At 42.1% G+C, this 26,636-nt stretch overlaps 1 protein-coding gene across 2 annotated transcripts in view; it reads right to left on the bottom strand.

Moving 5' to 3' along the window:
• The window catches only part of PDE11A (phosphodiesterase 11A), a 387,045-nt gene that overhangs the window by 107,183 nt on the left and 253,226 nt on the right, over positions 1–26,636 (bottom strand). For both annotated transcript variants that reach the window (XM_073218656.1, XM_073218657.1), the window contains exon 10: positions 25,840–25,890. In XM_073218656.1, the coding sequence (XP_073074757.1) occupies positions 25,840–25,890 (51 nt within the window). The remainder of the gene's footprint in view (positions 1–25,839; positions 25,891–26,636) is intronic.

Raw genomic sequence — 26,636 nt, 5'->3', positions numbered from 1 at the left:
GGTCAGTGAAAATATTCATAAATCTAACAACATTAATCATTTCCATGTAAAAAGTGAAGAACTCAATTCAGACAGGTTGGCTGTTTTTGCTAGTGTCCAGTAAAATACACATTAGAAGAATTTTTTTTTCATCCTGGTGTATTTATTGAGATGTACCATGTACTAAATATCATGAAAAGTGCTTTATATCATCTCATTCAATTCTCCCAACCCAGTGGGTAATGTTCCATTGTTAGTCCCAATTTAGGCCTCCGAGCACAGATGAGGAAATGAGGCTAAAAACAGAAGGAACTTGCTCAAGGTCATACAACCAGCGACCTGGTGAATCTGCTCCCTGCCTGCTGTTTTTGTAACCCTTACCCTGTGTTGTCTTCACAGTCTGAATGCTCTCTTAGCTTAGATTCACTGTGGTGTTGCCGTGACATTATGAATTCCAGGTGTTCTTGTCCGTGCGGTATGTGTTTATCTTTGTAAGTCTGTCTTTCATCATTTGTAAGTTCCATAAAGAAAGGATTAAAGTCTCAAATGTCAGCAATTATTATAGCCTTGTATTTCTTTCATGGTTAGTACTTAATAAATGTGGGTTGTGAATGATGTCTGAAGCCAAACAGATGTGCCTTTGAATCTGAGTTTTGCCACTTGCGAGAGCTGTGGAGTTGGGCATCTGTTTCCTTTTCTGAAAAAGGAACATAACAATAACTATCTATCAGAGTCATTAAAAATGTTGAGATAAAATGCTTGCACAGTGCCAGGCTCATAACAGGCCCTCTGTATGTGATGGCATATTAGTCCACAACAGCGGCCATCACAAAATACTACAGGCTGGATGGCTTGAACCACAGAAATTTGTTTTTTCATGGTTCTGGAGTCTGAAAGTCCAAGATCAGGGTGCTGGCAAGTTTGGCTTCTCCTGCACCCTTGCCCTGGCTCCTAGATGCTGCTGCCTTGCTGTGTCCTCACACGGCCTCTGTGTGTGGGCATCTCAGGTGCCTTCCTCCTCTCCTTATAAGGACACCGGTCATTTTGGATTAGGGTCCCAGTCTTAGGATCTCGTTTAGCCTCAGTGACTTTTGTAAAGGTCTTATCTCAAAATATAGTCATATTCTAAGGCATCAGGGGTTGGATTTCAACATATGAGTTTGGGGAAAGACATAATTCCATCCATAACAGATGATTATCATGACTGCAGATGAACTGAATACTAAATTTCCAGGAATTCAAAGTAAATGATTCATGTCAGACCCAAGAATGGTGATACCCTTTGAAAGTGTCCTGATTATAATTCTAGTTGTTCCTCTTCATGGTTTCTTAGAGAAAGCAATCCAAAAGGCTTTCTCTCCCCAGCAAACTGCACCATATTCACTCTTAGAAAGAAAAGATTCAGTGCTGTGGTATCCAAGATACACTGGAGGAAAACATGATTCATCAAGTTCAACAATTCTAAAGATAAGATCAGGGGGGCTGTAAACTTGTCAAACATGAAATCAGGCTGCCCGCTCTGCCAGAGAAGACGACCCTCTTGTGAAGAGCTGGCAGCTGACTCATTCTTTAGCATCATATCTTGTTGAACAAGCCCTTACCATTCCTGTGCTCCTATCACTTCACTTCCCTTATTTAGAAAATTACTGCATGACGATGCTGTTGAGAAAAGGCCCAGGAAGGATTTCTCATTTCCAGAGAGCCCTGGAGTGTTATCTTCAATTTGTCTCACTCCTGCCAGGCTCATGAAAACTCCTCCATCGGCAGGGCTCTGTTCCGACCCATCTGCCCTTATGAAGCTCTCCCTGTTGCTTCCCATAGACAGCCTCTCACATCGAGTCTCCCAGTATATTTTGTCCTCTTCTGTAGCATTTACTATAGTCTGCTCTGTTGCAGTTACTGTGAAGTCATTTTTTCACTCACTCATTCTAAAACTATTTAGCCAGGTCTTACTGTGAGCCAGGTCCTTTGCCATGTGCTGGGTATGCATCCCTTTATCCTACTAGACAGGGACTCCCTGAAGGGCAGGCCAGAACAGAAACGGTGTCTGCTTCATTTTTGTACTACCCAGAGGGCCTGCCACTTGGCAGTCTTTCCACAAATGTTAGCTAAATTCAGTTGACTGATGGATGGAAAAGGGTATCTTCTCTGAGAATACTTTCCTCAGAAGGAATGGGGCTTAAGAGAGTCAGAGGAAGCACTATTTTGAGGTTTGAAGAAAAGCTCTATCTCCAATAAACAGTAGAGGGAATAAAGGTTTCAACCCTCAACCTCTTTTTGTGAAAGAGAGCCCCCCCCCAGGTAAGAGTGGGGTGCCAGGGAACACCGTCATCAGTAGGGAACTACCAGGCAGCTCAGTATCAGCTCTTCCTTCCTCCGTCGCTGCTTCTGGAATGTGTGGATAATGTGTTTCTGAATTTATGTCCTGCCTCTACATAAACAGCAAAGTGTGACTTAAGTATGTGAAGAGTCATGTGATAAAGCCATTTACACTGATTTTCCTTAGTTCTCTTTGGGACAAGGACAGGGATAGAGGGATCAAATCTTAATACAGATGCTGATCACAGACAGGAGAAGGAAAACTTCAGTATTAAATATCGATGCTTTTTTGCTTTTCTTATTTTCTCTTAAATTCTCATAGTCTCTGATCATTAGGATCGTTGTTCTTTAGCCCCACCCAGGAGTTAATCGTGCAAATGCTGCTCTCCTGGTTTTGGCTGTGAAGAAAATAGGTAAGAGCAGGACATACGCAGAAGGCAAGGGACTTACAGGTGAGGGGCAGGGAAGTGAGGGCTGAGAGAGAGAGACTGGGTCATCGGGGACGCACCGGGCATCTACCGTATGCTTTGGACTGTGTAGGCATCGGGTAAGATGTGCAGCACAGAATGCCGCCAGAATCAGCCTCACCTGATTTGGGGTGGCCAAGAAGTAGTTCACTTGGACCCTTTGAAGGGACATAAAAGGAAGGGAACTGGCACTTTCTGAGTGGCTCCCACCTACAGTTATTTTCTCATTGAATAGTCACCCCTGTATGAGTACAGAGGCTAACCAGCCAGCTGGTAAGAATCTTGAATAAATTAAGAAGATATGAGACATCTAATGGAAAGGGTGAGGAGTGGTAGTAGACCAAGGATCTGGACAGTTTTATAACTCTGACACCCAGGAATCAGGAAGGGATCATTGAAATAGGCCTCGGCGTGAAATTCATTAGAATTAGAGAATGTGTGAGCTGGGCAGCCTGAGATCAACGTCGGCCTTGCCTGGGTGGGATGGCTTGTGCCTTTCAGGTATCTGGCTCCTGCAGGAAGAATGACAGGCTAGCTGCCCGCTGCTGCCCAGGCCTCCTTGGGCTTTCCTCCTCTCGCCTCCTCTGCCCCTGCTCAGCAGTGAAACCAAGCAAAAAGGCAAGAGGTGGACTGGAGATTTAAACATTTTGAAGACTAAAGAAGAACTCCAGCTCAGGAAACAGAGGGAGGAAGTAACCTTAAAGACTGGAAATAGAAACAGACCTAGCTACTGGGGGAGGGGAAGAACAGAGCATGTGGGAGAGCTCTGAGTGGGAAGTAGGAGGGGGAGAAATATGCTCTGGTGACCCAGTAGGATGTCCCTGCGGCCTAACAGTGATGCTCTGTGCTAGGGGAGATTGCTGAAGAACTGCACCACTCTGAATATTCCCATGCTTTTTCTGACTAAGTAACATTAGATCAGCATGAACCTAAAGTATGTACCTTCTTCGAAGCACTTCTTCGAATTGCTTTTTGTACATTCACACTGTGGAGGGCAGGGAGAGAAAGAACATCTCCCACTTCCTGAATCACAGAGTACCTGACATCTGTCAGCCAGGAGGTGCAGCAGGCCGTCGGTCCAGATCACCTTATTCATCACTGTCCATTGGGTGATTTTCCTTATTGGGCCTCTTTATGGGATAACTTTTGAAAGGGAAGCTTTCCTGCTCAGTGACTGTGATGAATGGTACTATTTCTCCTGATTATTTGCTCTTTCCCATGTGAGAAGCTTCAGCGTGCCCTCTCACTGCCACGTGACCCAGTGCCTCCCGACGAGTGCAGATACTCTCCTGCCCAGGGACTTCAGGCATGGCCATGATTTGCTTTGGCCCGTGGCTGTAAGTGAAGGTGACTGTAATCACCCCATGCCACCCACAGACCGCAAACCTGCAAAGCCTGTCATGTGGCTTTGCCGGCGCTCTTGCTTCAATCCTGGAATGAAGAAGGCATGTGGAAGGAGCCACAGAGCCACAGTTGACCTACAGCTGACATACAATGAGAGCTAGAAGAAAGCTTTGTTACGGCTCTTTCCTCAGTGGGAGCTTGTACACTCTTCTCATTTTATATTTATGTTTATATATTTGTATTTTTATTTTTATTTCCCTGGCTTTTTTAGGCCCAGGGTCCACAGTAAAGGATAACTGTTTCCATTCATGAATACTTTTCCTTCTTACCCCAAACTATAGCAGGCTTTTTATGTCACAGAAAAATCATGTAAAAGGAGAAAGAAAAAAACCTGGCACATTGAGAAAGAAAAAGAGACTGAGCGTACTCTCAGGAGTGACTTGCCTCCCTTGGGTATAAAGGCACAATGACCAGAATGCCCACCAGGGCACATTCAGCTCCTCCCGCCTCTAGAATGGGCAACGTTTTCCTGGAGCTTCTTCCTTAAACCAGCGGTTGTGATACTCAGTTCTGTTCTAGATTCATCTGGGTAGCTTATAAATCCCTATTCCCAGGCCCTACCTTGAGGTTCTGATTCAGTAAGTCTAGAATGGGGGCTCTGGAATCCTTATTTTCTAAATGTTTCAGGTGATGCTAGTGAGATGCCAGGTGGGAGGCACCACCAGCCCCCTCCATCTGCAGGGCTTTGAGAGTGCCAGAGAAACCCAGGCTCGGCCAGGCTCAGTGAAAGCCTGGGCCTGGGCTGGAGAGCTCTAGGGATTCGAGGAACACTCCTCAACCATCACTGGTCCTTCTTGGAGCGGGGACAGCAACGGCTCAAGTGAATATATGTGGTTTCCTAGGTCCCCCTCACCCTCTCCTCTGCAAACTTACCAGGTGGGCTGAGTCCTCCTCAATGCCTGAGAGGCAGGGATGGCATCAGCCTTTGCACCCAGTTGAGGGGACCAGGAAGCCAAGAGTCTTTTGCTGAAGTCTCTGTAGAGGTAGACAACCTTCCCGGGAGCTCCTTGCTTACCCACAGGGCCTTGTGCCTTCTTCCCATGCTCCTTGGTCTGCTGCCGCTGAAGTCTCCCAGCAGTTGGGCCTGTGCCCCAGTGAACAAAGGAGAACAGGGAGGGGCCGAGCCACCAGAGAGAAAGAGCTGCTGGAGGAGGCAGAGACAATCTGCACACCACCTACATCATCATCACAGTTCAGGTTTACCGCAGAAAAATGCACCTTTCTAAAAACAAGATCAGTAGGTAAATTGAAAGAGGTAGTTTCTGTTGAGATTCAAAGTAGTGAGTTGGAAGATCAAGTGGAAGAAATATATTGAAGTGCAAAAAATATATATAAACATTTGGAACATTGGGAATCTGGAGGGAAAAGACAAAATACTAGGAAGAAAATGGAAGACATCAGGAATTCCAGAAGGGGAAAAGGACCCACTAAAGAAAAGAAATCATTAAACAACTAAAATAGACCATTTCCATAAATTGAAGAAAGACCAGAGTTGGTAGACAATGAAAAATGCCATATAATCAGGCATATTTTGATGCAATTTCTGAAAGCTAAGGTAAAAGGAAAAAAAAAATCTAGAAACTGACAAACAAAAACAATGAGTAATTAAAAAAGGAAAAACCATCAGGCTGGTATGTGATTTCTTGAAAAGCAAAAAGGCACCATCTATGCACATGTAAGACAAAAGAATTGTAACCCTAGATTATAACATCCAAAAAAGACGGAATTCAACTGCCAGTGTGAAAGAAATCTGTGGCTAGTAAGGATTCAGAGCTTCTAACCAAACAAGTGAGTCAAAAGGAGGTGAGCAATGAAACTTGCAATATAGAGAGCTACATCTGAATGGGAGATAATAAGAGACTGACTGGGACTCTCTTAAGTGTCAAATAAGGATTACTGAAATAACATTTTTATTGATGCCGGGGGAAACCCACTAACCATCAAGAGGAGAATGTATTAAACTATGACAGTAACTGTGAGAGTCAGGGAGCAGGTGAGGTGGGTGGGCACAGGAAAGTAGAGGGAAGGGAAGAAAAACATTCCATGGTCTCAGCTGGTTAGCAGTAGAGAAGTAGAAATGTTCTACCGGTTTATTGAGGTGGTGGTGGAAGAAGCAGTAGGGCAATGGCTGACTTACTGTCTCCATGTGAGAGTACGGTACTGTGGGGTAGAATTCCGACGAGTGGAGAAGTAGTAGTTTGAGAGGCTTGAGAGGCACCAAGGTTTCGTCAGGGACCTGCTTCCCTGCTCCTGAAACAGCCCGTAGGTTCCCGTAGCTGTGCCCTGTTCTGACGATTTGGCCCCCATTTCTAAATGCGTCCCCGCCCTGGGAACTACTCTTCTCTGACTTTGTTCAGTGCTCCACTTGACACTCACTGGCTTTGGGTTCTGAGAGCCCGGCACTCTGGTCCAGCCTTCCCTGCACCGAGGGCCCACCGCTTCATGGCCAGATGGGCCGAGGGCAGCGCGAGGAGTTCGTATCTGACCCCCACCCCCACCCCCACCCTTGTTCCTCCTAATTCTGAGCTCCATTCTGAATCTTTGGATTCTTGGGCAACTTTGGCTCAATTGAATTGCCTGTAGCATTCAGGGATTTCAGGAAAGCATTAGGGAGACCTTGGTCACATCTGCTCAGCTCATTAGTAACAAAGGAGAATAGGTACAAAGGAGAATAGGTGTGGGCCTCTGGACACCACTTGGGAAGTCTGAAAATGATAGAGGGCAGGTGCCTTCTAGTCTGCCGCCCCAGGTGAGAGCGCCAGGATCCTGGCCTCCTGGTCCAGGGCTCTCTCTGTCAGATGCTGCTCCCCGGCCAAATCCCCTGTCCAATTTGAAATTGCTACCAGAATTTACCACCACTCAGGGCACTCTGCTCAATCTCTCTCTTAGATGTGACTCTAATTAGTAGCATTCCGTAGCTTTGACTCGAGTATGAGGCATTTCAGATGATGCATTTATCATAATGATCATATTTCTATTTCATGCCAAGAAAATTCCAGCAGACAAAAGCATTTTAAATAAATCTAATAAATGATAAATAATATAATATATCCAAGAGAGAATGTTCTTAAACGGGTAATTACCACTGAGAGGAAATATTTTTCCTTTATGCTAATGATTTGATTAAATGGAAATTTTAGATTGAGTCCCTTTTATGGACCCATATAGGAGAACTGCAGGCTGACCCATCTAAGAAAGAGAGTAGACAGACTAAATTTATATTCTGAAAATGAATTAACTCTTATTTCTCATCGTTCTAGTTACTCCTACAGAGATACACCAGGTGAATAAAGCCCTTTTTTTCTGTCTTATCTGTTCATGGCTTATTAAATACCAAGATCATGCACCGTCTGCTGCCTCCTAGCAACAGTATATGGGTAATTCTTGGAGGAGACTTTAGCTGCAGGGTAAAGGAGAACAAGCTTCTTGCTCTTATCTAGTGCTGCTGGATATGAACTATGGCCATGAGACAGCAGTTTTTTCTTAAATTTTTTAATGGTCACGAAGGATAAATGATTACAATAACACTTCACCCATAGTGACTAGGTTTTTACTAGTAAATCCTGATATTGATTTTAAAAGCTGCAAATCTTTTTTTCAGATATTTCTGATCAGACCATAAATCCTTAAAGTTCAAATCCTTTTCTGAAAGAAAGATCTATGAAAACAGATAATGGATTTCATGGGCTGTCAAGGCCAAAAATATCCCATTTCATAGTTTGTCACTGAATATGACATAAAACACCCGAAGGTAGATTGTTTTACATTGATAAAATTATTCTTTGGCATTGGAAGCTGTTTTCTGGGGAATAAAAATAAAATATTGGAATAGCTTTTGCCAGAACTTGAAATTTTCTGCTTTTGAATTAGGTGGTGAAAAATAATGTGGATAAATGCCAGAAGCTATTTTCTTTGACTCAAATACAGGGTATACTATTGCAAATACAGGCCAGAGTAGACTATTTTCCCATCAGACACAATATATTTTAGCAACCATCTGACATTTTTGCTGGATATACAGAAGGTCATCTTTTAACGCTTTTTGTTTGTTTATTGTTCTTTTTCACACTTCCTTCCCAGAGGTCATTAAACAGAGTCATATATCAGTCAGATGAAGTATGTCAAAAATTATTCCTCTCTTTCTGGATAATAATTGTAGGATTAAGGAACTAGTTAGCATTGTTATTTTCTACTGGCTACAGACAGTGGTCCTTATTGCAGCCAACTTTCTCATCAATATATGTCATGAAAGGACTCATTGAAGGAATATGGCCAGATAAAACAAATCCAATATCCAGCTCCCCAAACAACTAGGAGTTAATGTGCCACAGAGATGGGTCTGAAAAGTCATCTTCCCATAGAAAAGACATCAAAGGATGCTCACTAACATATGTGTGTGTATCTATATCCATATAAATCTATACAATGTCCACTAATCTACTATTTTAATCCCCACAAATCATTTTGTAAAGAACCACAATTATATGATGCCAAATATTCTTTTAAAAACTGAAAAATGCTGTGATATTTATATTTAGAGATTAAAGTCTCAATATACTGAAATAGTTTACATATGAAGTTATAAATGTGTATCATTCTCTCCTCTATATTTATTGTCATTTCCTTAAACTAATGGAACATGTATATCATATATTTAAGGGCAGGGCTTGCCATAAAGAGTATTTATAGACAGCAGTTGCAACTCCAGCTTCAATGCTGACCTGAGCAAGTTATTTGATAGCTGATCCTTGAATAACATGGGTTTGGACTGTGCGGGTCCACTTAGGTGCAGATTTTTTCAATAAATACATTGGAAAATATTTGGGGATTTGTGACAACTTGAAAAACATTTTCTTTCTTCTAGCTAATCTTATTGTTAGAGTACAGTATATAGTGCATGTAACACAGGAAATATTGATTAATCGACTATTTTATGTTATTGACAAGGCTTCCAGTCAGCAGTAGTTTATTAGTAGTTAAGTTTTTGGAGAGTCAGAAGTTATATGCAGAATTTTGACTGTGTCGGGGGTCAGTGCCTCTAACCGCTGTGCTTTTCAAGGTTAAGCTGTATGTCTCTGGGCTGTAGCTGTCCATCAGGGCAACAAGGCACAAATCACTAATCTCAGAGAGTTGTTTTGATAATTAAATTAAGATAAAAGTGTAATGCCTGGCACATAGTAGGTACTCAATAAAGGATAGTTATAATAACTGTAATTGTTATTGCTATTATTTTCACTACCTCTAACGAATAAATTCTGAGGCCCTTGGCTGTGTGGCATGGAGTACGGTCACTATTTTACTGTGACCAAAAATTGCTGGTTGTTAGGCATGACCAACAATGAATGGAAAAATAATGAAGTCACAGAAAATGGAACAGGTCAGATATTCAGAGAATGTCCTGGGCAGAAGGGAAGATGCAGGCTCAGAGAGCTCCCTTCTCTGATCCTGAAAACTGGAGTTAAAGCTTCGTTTCTAACAGTACATAATCTCAGCCACACATAAGAAACCTTGACACCTCTGCCCGGTAAAATACAAATCACTGACCGCCCCATTTTTATTTTAGGCAGTTAGATAGTTAGTACATCGTTAATTCCTGCACATATTCAAGCTCAATATCATTGTCAGTTCCATTTTATTTCCACCTCCTTCCCAAGATCCCTGGTTGGAGGTAAAGACCTACTCTGAGCATCTCTGGGCATTCCAAGGCAGTAAGAATCTTTAGGAGCTCCCTTTCTTGGACACAATTTATAACTCAAAGCAGAAACACATTTTCTTTTCGGGGTAGAAATAATGGCAATAAAAATGCAGCAGCTTTGAAATATACATTACGGTAATTAAAGTGACTTGCTCTTTGGAAATTCCTGAGACAAGTCTTCATTGCAGCTATTATTTAATGATGAGCACAATAATGAAAGGCACATTCTCAGAATAGTATCAATGCCAGGATCTGCATGTCCTGCAACATTTCAGATTATAGAACATATCCACTGGCAGAGGCCTCTACTCATTCTTCTCAGGAACCCCTTGTAACTTTTCTTTGACAATGTGTGGGCCCCAGGCCAGCATGTGCTCAGATTGTGTTCCCTTGCATCCTGTTGAAAAAACATTAGTGGATGGGCTTTTAAAGAGGAATGGTCAAAAATGGACAGGCAAAGCTGATACTCTACCATATAAAGAATGATGACCATAAGGGTGTAAAGCCTCAGAGGTGGTACAGTAAGGTCACCTATTTACCTTTATTTACTAGAACCCTTACTGTGGCCATGTGGCACAATGATTAATAGTCTGTGGAACACTGCTCTATGAAACACTAGTTTGGGAAACATTAGCCAGTCCTATGTTTTCAGTCCTAGCTTCATAATAGAATCACCTGGGTATAAAAAATATACCAATGCCAGCCCTCTGCCCCACCTCTTTTCAGTCAGCTGCCCCAGTTTTGGTATAGTTCAGACGAAGAGTTTTCTATGGGGTAGGAACTAGGACACCAATTGATCTTAAAGTTTCAGCCGATGTTGGTTTGCCGGTTTCCCTATCCCACTTCCTTCTCCTTGGCTGCTGCCATTTTCAGTGGGAAGGAATAGGCTGCCCGATTCACCCGGAACCATTCCGGAAAACCCACACCTGCTTTCATGACTTTAGGCAAGTGAAGAATTGCTCTTCCTCACAGAAAATGATGAGGAACTCTGCTGCGGGTAAGCCTTCCAAGCCTCTCGCTATGACTTACGGCAGCCTGTTTCCCGCATGAGCACCTGGGTGAGAGAAGACCCTGAAATGTTCATCATCAGTGCAGTTTACCTAAGAAATGCAAGCCAGGCAGTAACCCAGTGGCTGGAGTTTTGGAAAGCCTTGTCTAACATAAATTTCTAGCTCAAATTTGTACCTTATCTCTGAGCTTTTCTAGAGTTTTACTGGAATAGAGAATTCATTTCTTTTCCTTCTTAAATGAGGAACCAACGTTTACTGATTAAACAGGACCAGAGAGAAAAACCGGATAATTTTATGGACTTCTCTTATAAACTGCCAAACAAATGAGATTCTTCATCCCTTTTATTTAAGGATATAGGTAAAAGAGAAAAGGCATTTAATATTTATTGAGCATCTGCAGTGTACCAGGATACAGTTCTTTCCAAATTGCCATCTCATTTAATCCTCACACAACCTCTTGGAGTAGCTCCCCTATCCTACTTCTCTGATGGTGGACAGGAAGGTGCAAAGGGGTGCAGGTGTGGCCCACAGTTCCACTGGAAGTGTAAAGCAGGTCTAGTGGTGGTGGTGGTGATGGCAAAACTGGACCCAGACAAATAGTTTTCCCGCTTCTAGAGAGCCTGCCATTAGATACAGGCTGGGACTCCAGAACCTGATGACCTGTCTACAGCTCAGGAAGTTCCAGGTTTTTAATCCTGATTCTCAGTTTATTTTGCATCATCTCTAGAATGGTATCCAAATCTCATCAACAGTTTCTCCTCAATGCCCTACTCTGTGCTCTGAAGCAGAAGTGCTAATGCTGTGGGGAAAGGCAGCACGTCCTGCTCCAGGGGGTCATGTTTCCATCCTGAGAAAACACACAGGTGTGCAGCTGACCTGAATGATGGCAACAACATGAGCTCTGGATTAGATCCGAGTTCAACACTTGGTATTTGTGACCTACTAACTGTGACCATGGGTGAGTTACTTTGCCTCTTAGCTCTCAGTCTCTTCATCTATAAAATGAGGTAATGACAATATCTCTCAACTTGTGACTGAACAAGATTACAACTCAGGTCTCCTGAGGTTAGTTTCTGTTAGACACACACACCCAAACTTTTAAAAGAAGACCAAAATATTTCCCAATGTTCCTACACTTGTCATTTGTGAAACGAAGCAGATTGGCAAGCTTTGTGTCATTTATTGATTCATCAATTCATTCATCAATTTATTGCATTAGTTCCTCAAGAAATATTTATGGAGCACTTACCACATGCCCGGCATTGTGTTAGGCACTGGAGATAGAGCAATTTTCAAGTAGCTTAGAATCTAGCTAAAGCAAACCTGACTGTATCATCTTTTATACCCATTAGAGATACACACAAATGATATTCATATACTAATTTATTAATAGGAGTCTACATAATTAACATGCATAGAATAGTATTGGATCTACAGTTAATATACAGCCCATTGTTAATCATAATTACAATTATGGTTAATTTTTAATCTGACTTTTTCTCTGGAAAAGCAGACAGTGCCTTCCCTCCATTTTGCTTTTCTAAGCCCGCCAAGAGAACTCAGGTGAGTCAGCAGGGGAGAGCTTACGCTGAGTGACCTCTTACCACCAAAATGCCTGTCCTTTATCAATGACAAGATATGTATGTGTTCCTGGCATGGAAGCCTTTGGAGTCTGACTGTTACTAATTATTGTAAGTGTATGTCTGTCCATCATACTGCCTGAACGGACAAGAGGCTGAATCCTCAGCAAGGATGGGGTGTTGTCAGTTTAAGAATTAATTTTTTCCTTGTTTGGTTTACAGCATGTTCTTCACAGAACATTCCATCATTGCTCTGATTTCACATATGTACCCAGTCAATATTAATTTTCTGGCCCATATTAGCAACAAAAGAGTACAGCCAGAAAGAGAAAACCTCATTTTCCTATATGGATTGCCCGGGACGTCCTGTCGAAGATCTGGAAGAGACCAGGTGGCATGGGAGCCTGTAATTCAAGCCCCAGGTAGCCTTGGCCTTGTTCCTTGGCTCTCCCCTTGGGTTTCCTCAGGGGCTGGAAATCAGCTTGGACAGTTAAGGAGAACTTTCTAAGGGCAAGACAATTCACAAGGTCAGATACTGATAAGGTAACTTACAGGTTTACTTTGCATCTAGAATACCCATATACATGACATCCACCTCTGGCAGAGGGAGGCCTAAGTGTTTCCACACCCAAAAGACTTAATTTATTTCTCACTGAGGCTTCACACTCAGCAGCTCTTCCTTGGACCAGGCAGATAAACCTGGGTGCCCAGATTGATCTTCTATGCATCCTAGGACACTGCAGATGAAACTACCTGCCCTATTTTGGTGCTATTCTTTAACATTTGATTTTTATCTGGGGGTATGAAACATCATGCTTTCTATGATACTTATAAAATACTACATTTGCCACCAAGAGGCTCCTGTGTTCAAACATCTGGCCTCCTGTCCGCCAATCGCCCTCCAATGCCACGTCTTGCTCTTCACAGCTGAAGGCCATCGGCATTGTCTTCCTTTCAGCTAACAGCGAGAGAGCCAATGAAATACCTTTCCCTGTTGCTGGGAGACTGTGAATATTTTGAAAACATGTCCCAAAAGTGCAGCAGCTTCCAGGCCTGCCACTGGCTGCTTGGGCGTTCTGTGTGTGCTGACATATTAGGCCGACAGGAGAGTGACAGGTGAGAATAGCTATGCAAATATATTACTGGCCTGATGTTCCACTGGAGAGGAAAACTATTTCAGGGCTGAGTGACAAGTATAACATATCCTGTTAGAATAAAAATAAACCTCCTTGCGTCTACACTGAGGCATCTGAGGAACAGTTATGGGAATACTGCAGAAAAAAAGAAAAAAACGATTCAAGGTTGTTTTACCCTCAAATTTTCTGCTTTTCATGGTTGATTAGCAGTTCTAGAAATATTTATGGATTTCTACAGTTTTGTAGTTAGTTCATGTGTTGATACATTTTAAAGTCCAAACTTGTTTATTCAGGGAAATAATTTTAAACAGTTTGAAGGAGGCCATTCTTTGTCTCCTTGTCTCCGGGTCTCTTCCTTCACCTTCCTCCCCTGACCTTCAAGTCCAAAAGTCCAGCAGCCACAGGATAGGATGTGGTCAGTGTCCAGGACAGCATGAGCTACATATTATCTCACTCTGTCCGCTTCGCATCCTAGTGGGAGGATAAGCAGTCTTGTCTAAACAGTTTTGGGATTCTCTTTGCAGTGGAGAGAGTTGTTTGGATACAAGTAACTGCTTTTGCTAACACCGGTTTAACTGTTCATACACAAATCTGCCAAAGAGAAGCTAAGAAAGAATGTCCTTCTATTAATTGAATTCTAATGGGTCCAGGAAGTAGATTAGGAACTGAGCTATTTCACTGTGAGTTTCAAACATCAGATATAGGCATGTTTGGCCTATCTGATCTGCTTAATTCTCCAGGAGGCCTTAATTAGTTCACAAAGAAATGACTACTTCAGAGGGACTCTGTGGGTTACTGGCTGATCTAGTTGAAGGGGGCTTTTCTGGTTATACAGCAAGGCCTTCAGTGTTCAAGTGCAATAGAAAGATGCTGCTATGCTATGACCACATGAAACAGTTATTCGTGAGGAGTTTGTGGGCCAATTTAATTGGTACATCCCAGGAAGTTATATTTATTTGGTTTATAAAATTTGAGTGAGTTTGAAAGCCAAATCAGGGTGACCATCAGTAGGATTCACTGTGGAAACACTGTTTCTGTGGAAACAGAAAAAGCTTTTCAATAGTGCAACCTGAACAAAGTGGCTTTGGAAACCACTTCTGCACATATATCACTGGTGGGTGTCACCTGGGTTTAAAATTTATGAACTTTGAAAGGGCTATTGTGAGCATCCCATCTGTGCCCCAGGAAATGTGTGGTTTCCATAAGACAGGCCATGGGCAGGTTTGATAAACACTGAAAGTCACTGTCTGAACATTGTGCATATATGCCTCACCAGTGAAGGACAGCTGTGATACTATCTGCCTAGTGCCTCTCCCCTTTCTAGTGAAACTGGTCCTCCTTCCACTCCAACCATGTGTTTCCACCAGGGGGTTGAGATATTCTTCTATGACTATGCCCCTGTCACAGCTGATTGGTTCAAGGATGGGCCCTTGACCCCAAATGGACCAATTGTAAAACTTCCTTGAGATTCTCCACACTGGAATTTGGGAATAGTTTTTTCTAGAGGCGATTGCTGGAAGATGAGAAATCAGGCCCCAACGGAGGCCACATTTACCTCTTGGTATGGACAGCCAGGCTGCAGTGAGTGTACCGGGCTCAATGCTGCCATGCTAGAGCTCTGCTCCTCTGGCTCAAGAGCCCACCGGTGCTTGCTGCAGGCAGCTCCAGGAGTGGTCAGGTGGCTCTGCCTAAAGAGGTTGGCCTTGCGGGAACATATTCCCTGGGGAGGCTGCCCTTTAGGTACACAATATACTCCCGTTTGTAACTCTTTCTGGGAGGAACTTTGGGCTTCTGTATATTACATAGAGGAAGATTTTACATCTGGGATCTTGCATTCTACTCAATCCTGCCTTCTCATGAGTGAATCATTATGCAGCAGGAGAAAGAGCTCGTGTGGAGAGAGACAGTCACTCACAGACCAGTGCAGACAGGGACATTCCTAATAATAGGATTCTTGGACTTTTGGTTTTAAGGGGGTTGTCAAAACTAAACCTTTGCCCTCTCACACAACTCAGAGAACCAGAGGAAAGCTGTTTTCAAGGCGATCACTCATGGTTTGGAAGATATTTCAGGTAGAAGCATAAATTTCTCTATGGCTTTAAAAGGAGGCAATTCCTATGATTTTTCATTTTGGTGCAACTTAGTCATAGAAAGCCTCTCTCCCTTTTAGCTTTTCTTGCTGAATTTTAGGTCTTTCCTGTCAGTGGTGAGGGGAAGAGTACAGAACGTCCTGGTTAAAACCCAGCTTCAGTGTTTCATGGAGTTTGACAAATTTAAACTCAGTGGTGAGGATGGCCACCTGTTCCTGCAGAAAGCAACACAAAGCTTGGTTTTTACAGAACTCCCTTCTGTCTCCGGAAAGGCCCTAGATTAATTATAATACCTGTTATGAAAATGAACCTAGTAGAGAATGGAATGAGGTCATTTGGCACAAGAATTGTTTGGGATTTACCCTGTGCAGGGAAAAATTGCTTTTAGATCCCACAAACCTATCCCTTGAAGTTGATATTCCAGAATGTTGAAGGCTGAGAAAGCACATTTGCTTAAACAGGAGGCCTGGCTTACCTTATAACCTATGTAACCTTATAAGTTTACAAACAAACAAACAAACAAACAAAAAACCCTTTGCAGAGTCTGTTGAAATCTGAACTTGCCTGTTAAGGAACTAAGAGATGATTACAGAAGGGTTCATAATCAGGGCCAGGACCAGAAGAATCTAAAACAAAAAGGATGCCATATCATTTAAATAGAGAATATTACAAATTCAGCATGCCTTTCCATATCTCGATTTCTTAATGTGCCTAATATAGTTAATTGGGCATTTCTCTTGTTGATCATCTATAAAATAAGAAAATAATAGTAGGGTTTTTTGTGGGGATTAAAATGATAATGCAGGTTGAAGCACTGAAAACAGACCTGGCACATGGAACCATGTTCATTAAATGTTATTTTCCAGGTGAGCATAGTATGAGTGACGTGAGCATATACTGGGTGGGAGAATCCAAGAAAAGGACCTCAGCAGCTAGAAGAGAGGCCTCCAAACTGGCTGTGTGCTATCTCCTCAGCTGCCTGATTGACACATAGGATACAGCCATCGGTGCCTCTCTTAAAGTCTTCTATTAACATCCAGTCAAATAAGAGCTATGAAAGCACTCAGAATCGCAAGAATGCTCCAGCTCTAACAGCACTACACCTAGGCAACAGCAATATTTAAACATATTTAATGACTGGTAACATGTTATCCTAGTAAGCCCAGAAAATATATTTTAAAGTCCATCCACCTGGAGATGTTCAACAGCAGAACAGTAAGTATTTAAACCTTTTATTCCTGGATAGGTTGAAAAAAAACCCTGTCCTTTTGTAGGTTCTTGCCAGCCCTTTTCACACTTTCTCCTTTCATGGGTGTGTGGATTTGATTACAGTGAGTCTAAACAGGTACCTGTGGGCGCTGATCCGGGCCACTTTCAGGGCCAACTGTGAGAGGAGCTGCATGGCCCCAGCCTAGCAGTATAACAGTATAGCAGTATAATTCCTACTTGTTCACACTCTAATTTCTTTTAGTCCCAACCAAATGTTTGAGGCCCTGAATAGAAACTGTAGCCTGTACTACATGACAGTCTTAGAATATTCTCTGTAGCTATTCTTGTTCATAATGTTGAGTTTAATTTCTAGGTTTTATGTAGGTGAGTGTCAAATCCAATGATAGCAAAATCCTGTGCAGGTATTGTGTCATTGATTATGGATGTTCTGATGCCTGGCTAAGGTGGTGTCCTTGTAAACTCCATGAATTGCTTCTAGGAAAACAGAAAGCCCCCAAAACAGAGTTACTATTCCACCAACATGCAGCATTCCTAGAAAGGGGATGTGTTTAATAGCTCCACCAGCTCTGTAATGAGAGGAATGTGTTTGAAGAGACAGAACACAGCCACACAGACGGCTAGGTTCAAGGTCTGTTACATGCACGCTGCAATATGTACAACAATAAAAATAATTAATGGTGTATCTGACCCACTGACCTCCAGATACCTACCACACCACCTCATCAGCAGCTCCCAGCTCCTACAGGCTGCTTCCCCTGCCACCCACTGGCTGGCTCACTGGGGTAAAGCAAGCAAGGGGCCTTCACCAGGCTTTATGAATAAAGCTGAACCAGAGAGGAGATTTCCCCACTCCTTCTGTTTCATGCCTGGTCAGAAGAATAAGCTGCCTGTGCCATTAACATATTCCAGGTCATGCACACACACAAACATTATTATATCTTGAAATTACTTTTAAATGACTGTCTTTGGGGTTTTAACCATTTTTCTAGAAATGTGGTTCAGCAAATCCTTACGTGGAGCAAGGATGGCACCCAGTGGCCAAAGTGTTGCATCTCAGATCTTGTTTTCTCATAGATTTTCCAAAGCTTGTCTCTTTGGAGACAATGAATTGCCACAAGATCTTTTTCCTAAAGCTAGAGATGAGACTCTGAATCACTTGATAAGGCTTTAAGCCAAAGTGCACACACACACACACACACACACACACACAAACACACACACCATACACATACTCAGAACCACAAATGGAGGCAGTATATAGCAGTTAATTCAGAATAATGACTTTTAAAATTCTTAAAAATTTACATGAAGAGTCTTATATTAAAGTCATCATGTTTCAGATAGGCAGATTCCTGTCCATGATGCCCCAACACCATGCATCGCTGCAGGAAATATACAAATATAAATCCAGTCTCACATTCTTCACTTCATACCTTCTTCCAAATAGTCTAGTTCATGAGTTCTCATGCCTTAAACATAAGACTTTATCTCCTGACAAGTACTTTATCATTGAACTGATGTTCGCAATCTTATATCCTCGTTATCTTTCTTACAAGGTACTTGGCAGACCTGGAGAAGGCAGGATAATAAAGTGGAACTGCTCTTTTTCCTTTGAGCTTTCCAGATGTCAGGAGATTTCTATATAGCTAGATAGCCAATCAGACTGTAAGGAAGACAAGCAAGATGTCAGAATAATGGATCATATACCCTCTTGCTAAGAATCATGCAACATTTTCATAATGTTTGCTGTTTCCAATTTCCTTTGCAGTCTGAGACCCCAAGGCAAGAAGTCACGTGGACGGCACAACCACAATACAAAAAGAAGTTCCTAATAAAACAGCATCACATTTGCTCAAAAAATACCATGAAAATGTCTTTTTACATGTTATGTTCAGCCAAAAATGCTGTTTTTCTCAGACTCATCTGCAGTCATGCTTATTTGGTCCCCAAACTATCAAAATGCCATAAGGGTTCCAAGAATAATAGTTAAATCAAAAGAAATGGCTTCAGGATAAAATTCCATGATACTGCTTTTATTTTCCTATTTAGCCAGTTGAAGAGACGCACTGTCTTCAAGGTCAAGATAAAACATTGGACAGGAAAAATCAAAGCCAAATAAGTGCATTTTTCTTGCTGGTTCTTTGGTTCTTGGTTGACTCGAACGCAAAATGGGGCTGTAATAGCCATGCCTCAGCAAGAGGTTCGCCAGGCTCAAGTGAGGTGATGGGGATGACAAGGTTTTTATACACTGCTGAGTCATACTGTTTGAGACATTATTATTTAAACATTTATAGGTAGCATTAGTTTTTATACTGAAGAGATTAAGACTCCTGCCTTACCTAAAACAATCACTTACCTTCCTCCCAAGCATTGTTCTATTAGATCACCCTTCAGCTACAAGACAGCCATGGTGGGCTTTGGAAATCACGTATGACATGTAATTAAATCAAGCTGAGTTCAACCTTCCATGAAACACCCCAATTTTTAAACAGAGATTAAATTTAAAGCTTTGGGTATGCAGAAATTATAACAACTCCAAGATGTTCTGTCAACTTTACATTGTTTTGTGTTTTATTTTCCCCTTCCCTCCTAGAGATAAATTTTACAGGCTTATAAAATTATAGCATTTTATAGCTGGAAATGGCTTTGTTTTGTAGATGAGGAAACCTGAAATTTTAAATGAACCATGAGGTCTGGCGGCTGCTTTGTCTAGTTAAATGTTTGCTGTCTCTTGTCTTACTGTGTCCATGGCCTTACAACTGCCTAAAAAGGGACAGCTCTGGTCACTGAAACTGCAGAAAATGATCAGACACTGTCTGCTAACCGTTAATGTCCAAGTAAAGAGTTTGAAATGATGCAATCTAGAGGCTTCTTGAAGATGCTAAGCTTTGTGGGAAGGAAACAGAAGAGCACTGTTCATCTGGCTCCAGATCTGTGGCTCCAGATGGCTCTTACTAGGGGCAAACCAGAAAGAAGAGAGAGTGAGGCAGACCCAGGTGCCCTCTGGCCTTACACTCCCCTCCACCACCCAGGCCTCAGGGCCCAGGGCTCTAAGAGCGCTGTCCCGCTACCTGCGCTCCTGTCTTCTCCGGACCTTCAGGGTGCACCTTTGCTCTGAAACCAAAAATCCATGACCTTTTACTTCATTCCTGCAGGCCCAGACCCCCTGGAACTTCAAGTGTGACACTTAGGGACTGCAGTGAAGCTGGCTGTGTTAATGTGTGGAAGCGAGAAGGTGGGAAAAAGCCTTCCAGACCCATTCTTTCTCCCCGTGAAATAGATGATCAGAGGGAGCCTTCTTGACAGAATCTCCCTGTTTTGTTTTCAGATGGGAAGAAGTGACAAGCAGTGGCTACTACTGGTGATCTGAGAGGAGGGCAGGGTGGTCTTAGGATGTACTTTGGCCAGGTGGGCCCTTGAAGAGCCGTTGCCTCAAAGCTGCTGAGTAGCGGTAGGAAAGGCCAGCTGGACTTGCGGCCCTAAGAGGTTCCCCTCTCACCGCCCCCGGCCCCAGGATTTTCAGCATTCAGGAGTGACAAAATATGACCATTGGCTTCTAATGTAGTGTCTGCTAAGACGCAATGCATAAAGAGAATTCCACATGAACATGTGGACGTTGGAACACAAAGCTCTCTACATATTTATGGGCATGTCCTGAGCAGTGCAGGCTGCCTGGCTCTGGCTGCTGCCTTAGGAGCTCAAGATGCCCTTTAGGGTGCTGATTCAGCTGCTTCCCCTGCAGGCAATTTCCTGCTAAAGTTTTAATAACTTGCTCTGATGATAAAAAAAATCCCTGAAATTAAACTCGGCATAAATATTATTTAAAATCAAAACAAGCCCCTCAATTGAAGAGGCGGGGACAAGAGAGGAGACAGAACATGTTAGGTGCAAGATGATGCCCAGATTCCATTTATATCCCTGTGAGGTTACCTTTTAAGCAACCTCAGAGATAAGCTGAGGTGACCTGGAAGGGCGCTGGTTGGTGAGATTTCCACAGGTAGCGCTTCAGGATGGGTGGCGGGCTGAGATGGAGAAGCAAGGGAAAGTGCCTCTTCCCGCCCTGCCCCCTGCAGTCGCACACTACCCCAGGCTGGGAGGCGCTCCCTGCTGACTGGGTGGGAACATGAGCTCCCCATGGTGCCCTGCCCTACCCCTGCCCCTCCTCGGTTCCCCAAGTCCCTTGGGTTTGGGTAAATGCCATGGTGTTAGCCCTCTCTGCACAGTGCAATTTCCTCTGCAAGAAGCTGCTGCAAAGATTGCGCTTCTCCATGACTTTGGAAATAGTGTTGGCAGGGCAGCGGCCAGCACACAGCTGCCTTTGTGCAATTAGAAAAAGGTGGCCTCTCTGGAGGATTGATTACTAAAAGTCATCCTGTGCACTTGGCCAGCTAAGGCCTTGGGGGACCCCAATTCCTGCATACTTGTATAGGGACCCTGGTGCAGGGCCTGTACCACACCATCTACTGGCATAGCCACGAGGGAAGTTCTAAGGGTGGAAGCATACTATTATAACATTTGAATATTTCATGGATCAATGTCTCCTCAAACTTAACGACTTAAAAACACAGCCCACTCCATCACATCCCATTGCTCAGCTGGTCCCCCCCAACCCCATCCATCCCACAGAGGCAGCTATAAGATCCTAATTGTGATGTAGCCACCCTTAGTTCAGTATGTAAAGGCCACAGGAATACCTACTCCTTAGTACTTTATTTCATTTTCTTTACCAGGACGTTTATTTGTGGCCTAGGCATTAACATTGAAAACTTGAAATATGCAAGAGGTAGTCCAAACCCAAACACCCAACATGAGTTATTGGCATTTAATTACTGAGGCAGTTAAATAATGCTGTAAACGAGTTCATCCCTGATTGCAGCCATAACCCATGCAGTTTGAAATTGAATGAAGGGATGATAAAAGGTGGCTATATAACATGAGAACGTCCATGAGTTGGTTTTAATTGGTAAACTGGCATATATAGTGATAATTGTTTGGTCTGTCCACCACATTGGAATCTTAGGAAAGTGCATAAAATTACAGAAGCATATAATTGGTGTACTAAACTCATTTTCTTACGTTATCACAGCTGGCATCTTCAGGTTATTAAAAGCCTTTAAACCAGTCATCTTCAAAGAGACCTAATTGTCAATATGGTCTTTATACATTATTCCTGTTAGCATGGAGCAGAAGAGATATAAACAGGCACTAAAATCTGCACAAATTTTCTGGGCATACCTTTCATATTTTGGGTTCAAGGAAGATCAGTAAATGTTAATGAGGGTAAAGACCATTCTTTAGATCCTGGTTTCCTCATTCAGTTCCTCTGCACAGGGTAACCAAACCGTAAAGACAAATTATGAACATTATAATCCGAATCAGACTTTGAAAAAGTTAATTCACAAGCTCCAGGAAGTTCTGTGATCTTTTTGTGTATAGGTAGCCCCACAAAAAGGACAGTTTCCCAAGTTCTGACATTCTAGTTACACGAACACATCCCTGAAGGGGACTTTTCCTAATAGGAGAAATAGCGTTAACAGAACAAAACAAAACAAGAACAAAAACACCCTCTCCATCTCCTATGGCATTCTCAGAAATCCCCTAACATGGAGGGATATGAAATAGGAAGGCAAGATATGAGGAAAAGTAAGGTTATCAGCCTAGCATTAGTGATTATTAAAGATTCACAGAATTTATCGATGTGAAGTCTATGTCCCTTTAGGCTATATCACCTAGGAGTACAAATGGTAGTGAATTGAAAGTAATTAATAGAGTGCATCACACTCCCCAATATTATAGGAACTCTAACTTCTACTTACTTCTTGGAGTTCCCAGGGTATACCTCACTTGTCCTTACAATGTGACCACTCAGCCTGCATCGATTCCTCCAGCCTCCGCTGGTCACCCTGGGAGGAAGATAACCTTGCCTCATGGCCTGTAGTGGTGCTTCCTTCCTCTGGGCTGCTGTTTCCACTTGACACTCTGGAATTCTTGTGACATTGGGGGCATTTAATGCCCTGAAACCATACTAAGGTCCATGCCTCTTGTGTCCACACATGTTCTTAGCTGAGAACATGAATCCATGGGAGGCTGGAATAAGGGAAAAATCCAAGAGGCAAACCACATGCTGAACTTGGAATCATCCAGGCACTGAGGCCTCGGTTTTCCCTAGGAAAAGTTCTGGACTCAGAAGCCTCTTAGTCTCTCATGTAAACAGAGCACATCTCACTGGTCCTCTGGACACATCTGAACCCCGATGTGGTACAGCCTGGGCTGCAGCTGGGGTCTGACTTGTGCGTGTGTTTGACCCCCAGATCCTCCTGGGCACTAGGTGATAAAATCATCTGCTTCCCAAACTCTGACTTAATCACTGATCACGAGTTTGGTCCCAGCTGGGCATTATCCACTACAGGGAGTCACAAAATCTCATGGATAGCTGATTCCAGATTTCAATTCTCTCTCTCTCTCTCTCTCTCTGTGTATATATATATATATGTATACATACATACATATATACATATCTATATCTATAGATGTAGATATATAGATATAGATATGTATCTATCTACCTATTTATCCATTATTTAAAAAGAATTGCAGGATAAAGGTTACAATATATTATAAGCATAGTTTGTCTGTATATATTAGTCAAAACATTTATTTACTGTTATTTATGTTAGGAAACTACCATCACACATATTCTAGCATGAAATTTCAGTAAATATTTTTCAGTGTTCTACGTGCAAGTTTATTTTAAGCCCACTACATTTTAATGTTATTGCTGCAGTTATAAGGCATCAGCTACCAATTATGTTAATGTTTTATTTACTTTATATATGAAGAAAAAACCCATTAGGTTAAAATTACCTATTATATCGCAATTACATTATAATAAGATACTCATTAATATCAGGATAAAATCTGGAATAAATTAGTTAATGATCTAATCTTGATACCTTTAAGATATAATAACCCTTTGTTCTCAAATTTAAATAATCCATATTGTGGCAAATTCCAAAATAACTGTGTTCTCCTTCCTCTAGGCAAAGAATACAGGGCACAGAAGCTTTAGAGAGCAAACGGCTATTGATTTTGGTCTGCAGTGGCTCTGGGCATGTCCCAGCAAATCGCTCTTTTAGTCATATTTAGTCCACTGTGAGCTTTGCTGTCTTTCTCCCTCCCTGCTTCTCCCTGCTTTTAGCAATGATGTTGACTATAATGATAGTAAATATAAAATATAAAACATAAAAAAATAAAATATTTATGGGAAGTTATTTCCATAAATAGGATTTTTAGGTAACTGAACTTTATTAGCTAAAGTAAGAAAGCTTTAAATATTTTTGATGGACATATTTATAACATTTATATAAAATACAAAAATAACCTTACATAACCACAGGTTTAACATTTTCTTAATGACTAAACGTTTTGAGTTATAGGACCCTGATGTTTTTTGGAGTTATTTAATCATTCATTCATTCTTTCATTCTTCCATTCAACAAGTATTTATTGAGTGGTCCTATGTTCCAAGAACTGTAAAATGATAGAGGTGAACAAAACATAAGAAAAGTGCTATTCGTCCCCCATCCCTCATCCCCTTGGGGCGCACGTTCTAACCTGTATAGAGGATGTTTATTCAAATGTGCCCTAACTGCCATGGCTGTGGTTGTTCTGTCTCCTCCCTCTGTTGTCAGCTGTCACACTCGTGGCACCACATCTCTCCTTCTGACCTGTAGGTCTTCTTCTAAGCATCTCTCCATGCCCATAAGACACATTCTCTGACTGGAGCCCCCACAGCTCACTTTCAGCCCCCCATAGACATGCTGCTCCCTGCCCTTCTGAGCAGTTTCCTCAGCCCTGCTCTGAGTTTAGAGTCTTTCCTTGTTTCCTCTCTTTATTAGTGTGACTCAACTCAATGATCTGATTCACTAACCAGGCCCAAAGATCTGTGTGCCACTGAAGATGAATGCATCCACATGCAAATGAAACTCTTAGAGGAGTCGCCAGCATCCAGCATTACTCCACACAAATATTACAACACAAGACATTATCTTTCTTATGCTTATGGCAGCTTGCCCTATAATTCCCTGAAGCTCCACAAAATCTTAAAAAGACAGACATCAAGACCTCCAACAGGGAGGAAAATCAGATTCCCCACACTCCCATGTTTAACCATAGCCTGTGAGAAAAGCAGGGAGAGGAGTGACAATTCTGAGCAGCCTTTAAGGGAATGGTGGTGACTAAAGTGAGCAGGAATATCTCAGATGCATTCACAGACTCATGGGACGTCAGAGCTGGAAGAGAGTCAGGCAGAATGGCAGCGGAGCATGGTGCTTAAGAATTCCAGTTCTGGGGCCAGATAGCCTGGCTATAGGCCTTAGAATCATTTGACCTTAGCCTGTTTACTCAACATCCTCACACCTCAGTTTACTCACCTATAAAATGGTACACACTTCATAGCATTATGAGACTCAAATGAATTAACACATGTAAAATGTTTTGCATTGTGCCTGGTCCATAGTAAGCACTTGGCAAATGTTATCTATTATTATCCTAATCTCTTCACCTACTTTTACAGATGAAGATATAGGACCTAAGATTTTAAATGAACAGAAAATAAGTAAAACCAATGCCAAAACCAGACATCCTGAGTTTCACCATATTACACAGATTTTTTTTTCTGATATTCTGCTTACTTAACAAATGAAAAGAAATAAATACTGCATCATTTAAACGATCATGAAGGGGCTACTCAGTTGTATGTAGGTCCCTCTTCCCCTTTAAAACTGAAATATTCTAACACACCTCTGCCCAGTTCTATTCCTCAACACCCAGTGGGCAGGACTAATTCTATAGGGGCAAGTGACAAAGGGTCAGAAAGCCATGTGAAGTTTAACTTTATGCACGAATAGGACACCATTTGCTTCCTTACCTTGAACTTGTCAACCTCAGTTTTTGAACACGTTGCATGATATGACAGCACCTGATTCAGAAGAAAAGAAAAAAAACCTTTAATAACCAGACATGACTCCATTTTCTGAAATTCTCCTAGCTTAAAAATGAGTTTTGTTCATGTCTGTCACCTTCACATAATACTGGATTTTAATGTACAGCCACAACTTTCTAGTAATAGTCTGTGACACAGATTATCATCTGTACAATTACAGTACAATCTGTTATAATGCTGAACAGAACTACAGCCCACACTAAGGGCTAAGTGTTTTACCCCAGGATGTTTTTATAGGTAGTTACTTTATCAAAGGGACATGATGTGGTACAAGATAACAGTTCCCAAAAGATGTGAATACTCGTCCTGTGAAATGCTCCATAACATATAAATAAAAAGGTGGTGTGTGTTTGTGCGTGTGTGTGTGTGTGTGTATACTACAGCAAACACTGTCGATTGCTGACTTACCTTCCATCTCTGCTCTATTCTCTCTTGCCTGCTTCTATTATATAGGAAAGATTATTTTGTCATGCCTGACCGTCTGTGATGCTTTTTGTAGGAGGATTATATTTCCCTGACCTATTGAATCAGCCTTAGTGTATGACTTGCTTTAGCTAATGGAATGTGGGGGAAAGTTACAGATGCCACTTTTGAGCACAGTCTTTAAGGGCCATCACGTGGTTCTGCCATCTCCCTTGTCCTTCCACCATGGAATGCATATGGCCCCGAGAGGAGCTGTCCTCTCAGCCTGAGCCCCAAAATGAAGAAGACACATTGAGCAG

The sequence above is a fragment of the Manis javanica genome, chromosome 12 (assembly GCF_040802235.1).
Source record: "Manis javanica isolate MJ-LG chromosome 12, MJ_LKY, whole genome shotgun sequence".
Lineage (NCBI taxonomy): Eukaryota > Metazoa > Chordata > Mammalia > Pholidota > Manidae > Manis > Manis javanica.
The sequence above is the reverse complement of the archived record's forward strand: the minus strand, read 5'-3'. Positions and strand labels throughout refer to the sequence as shown.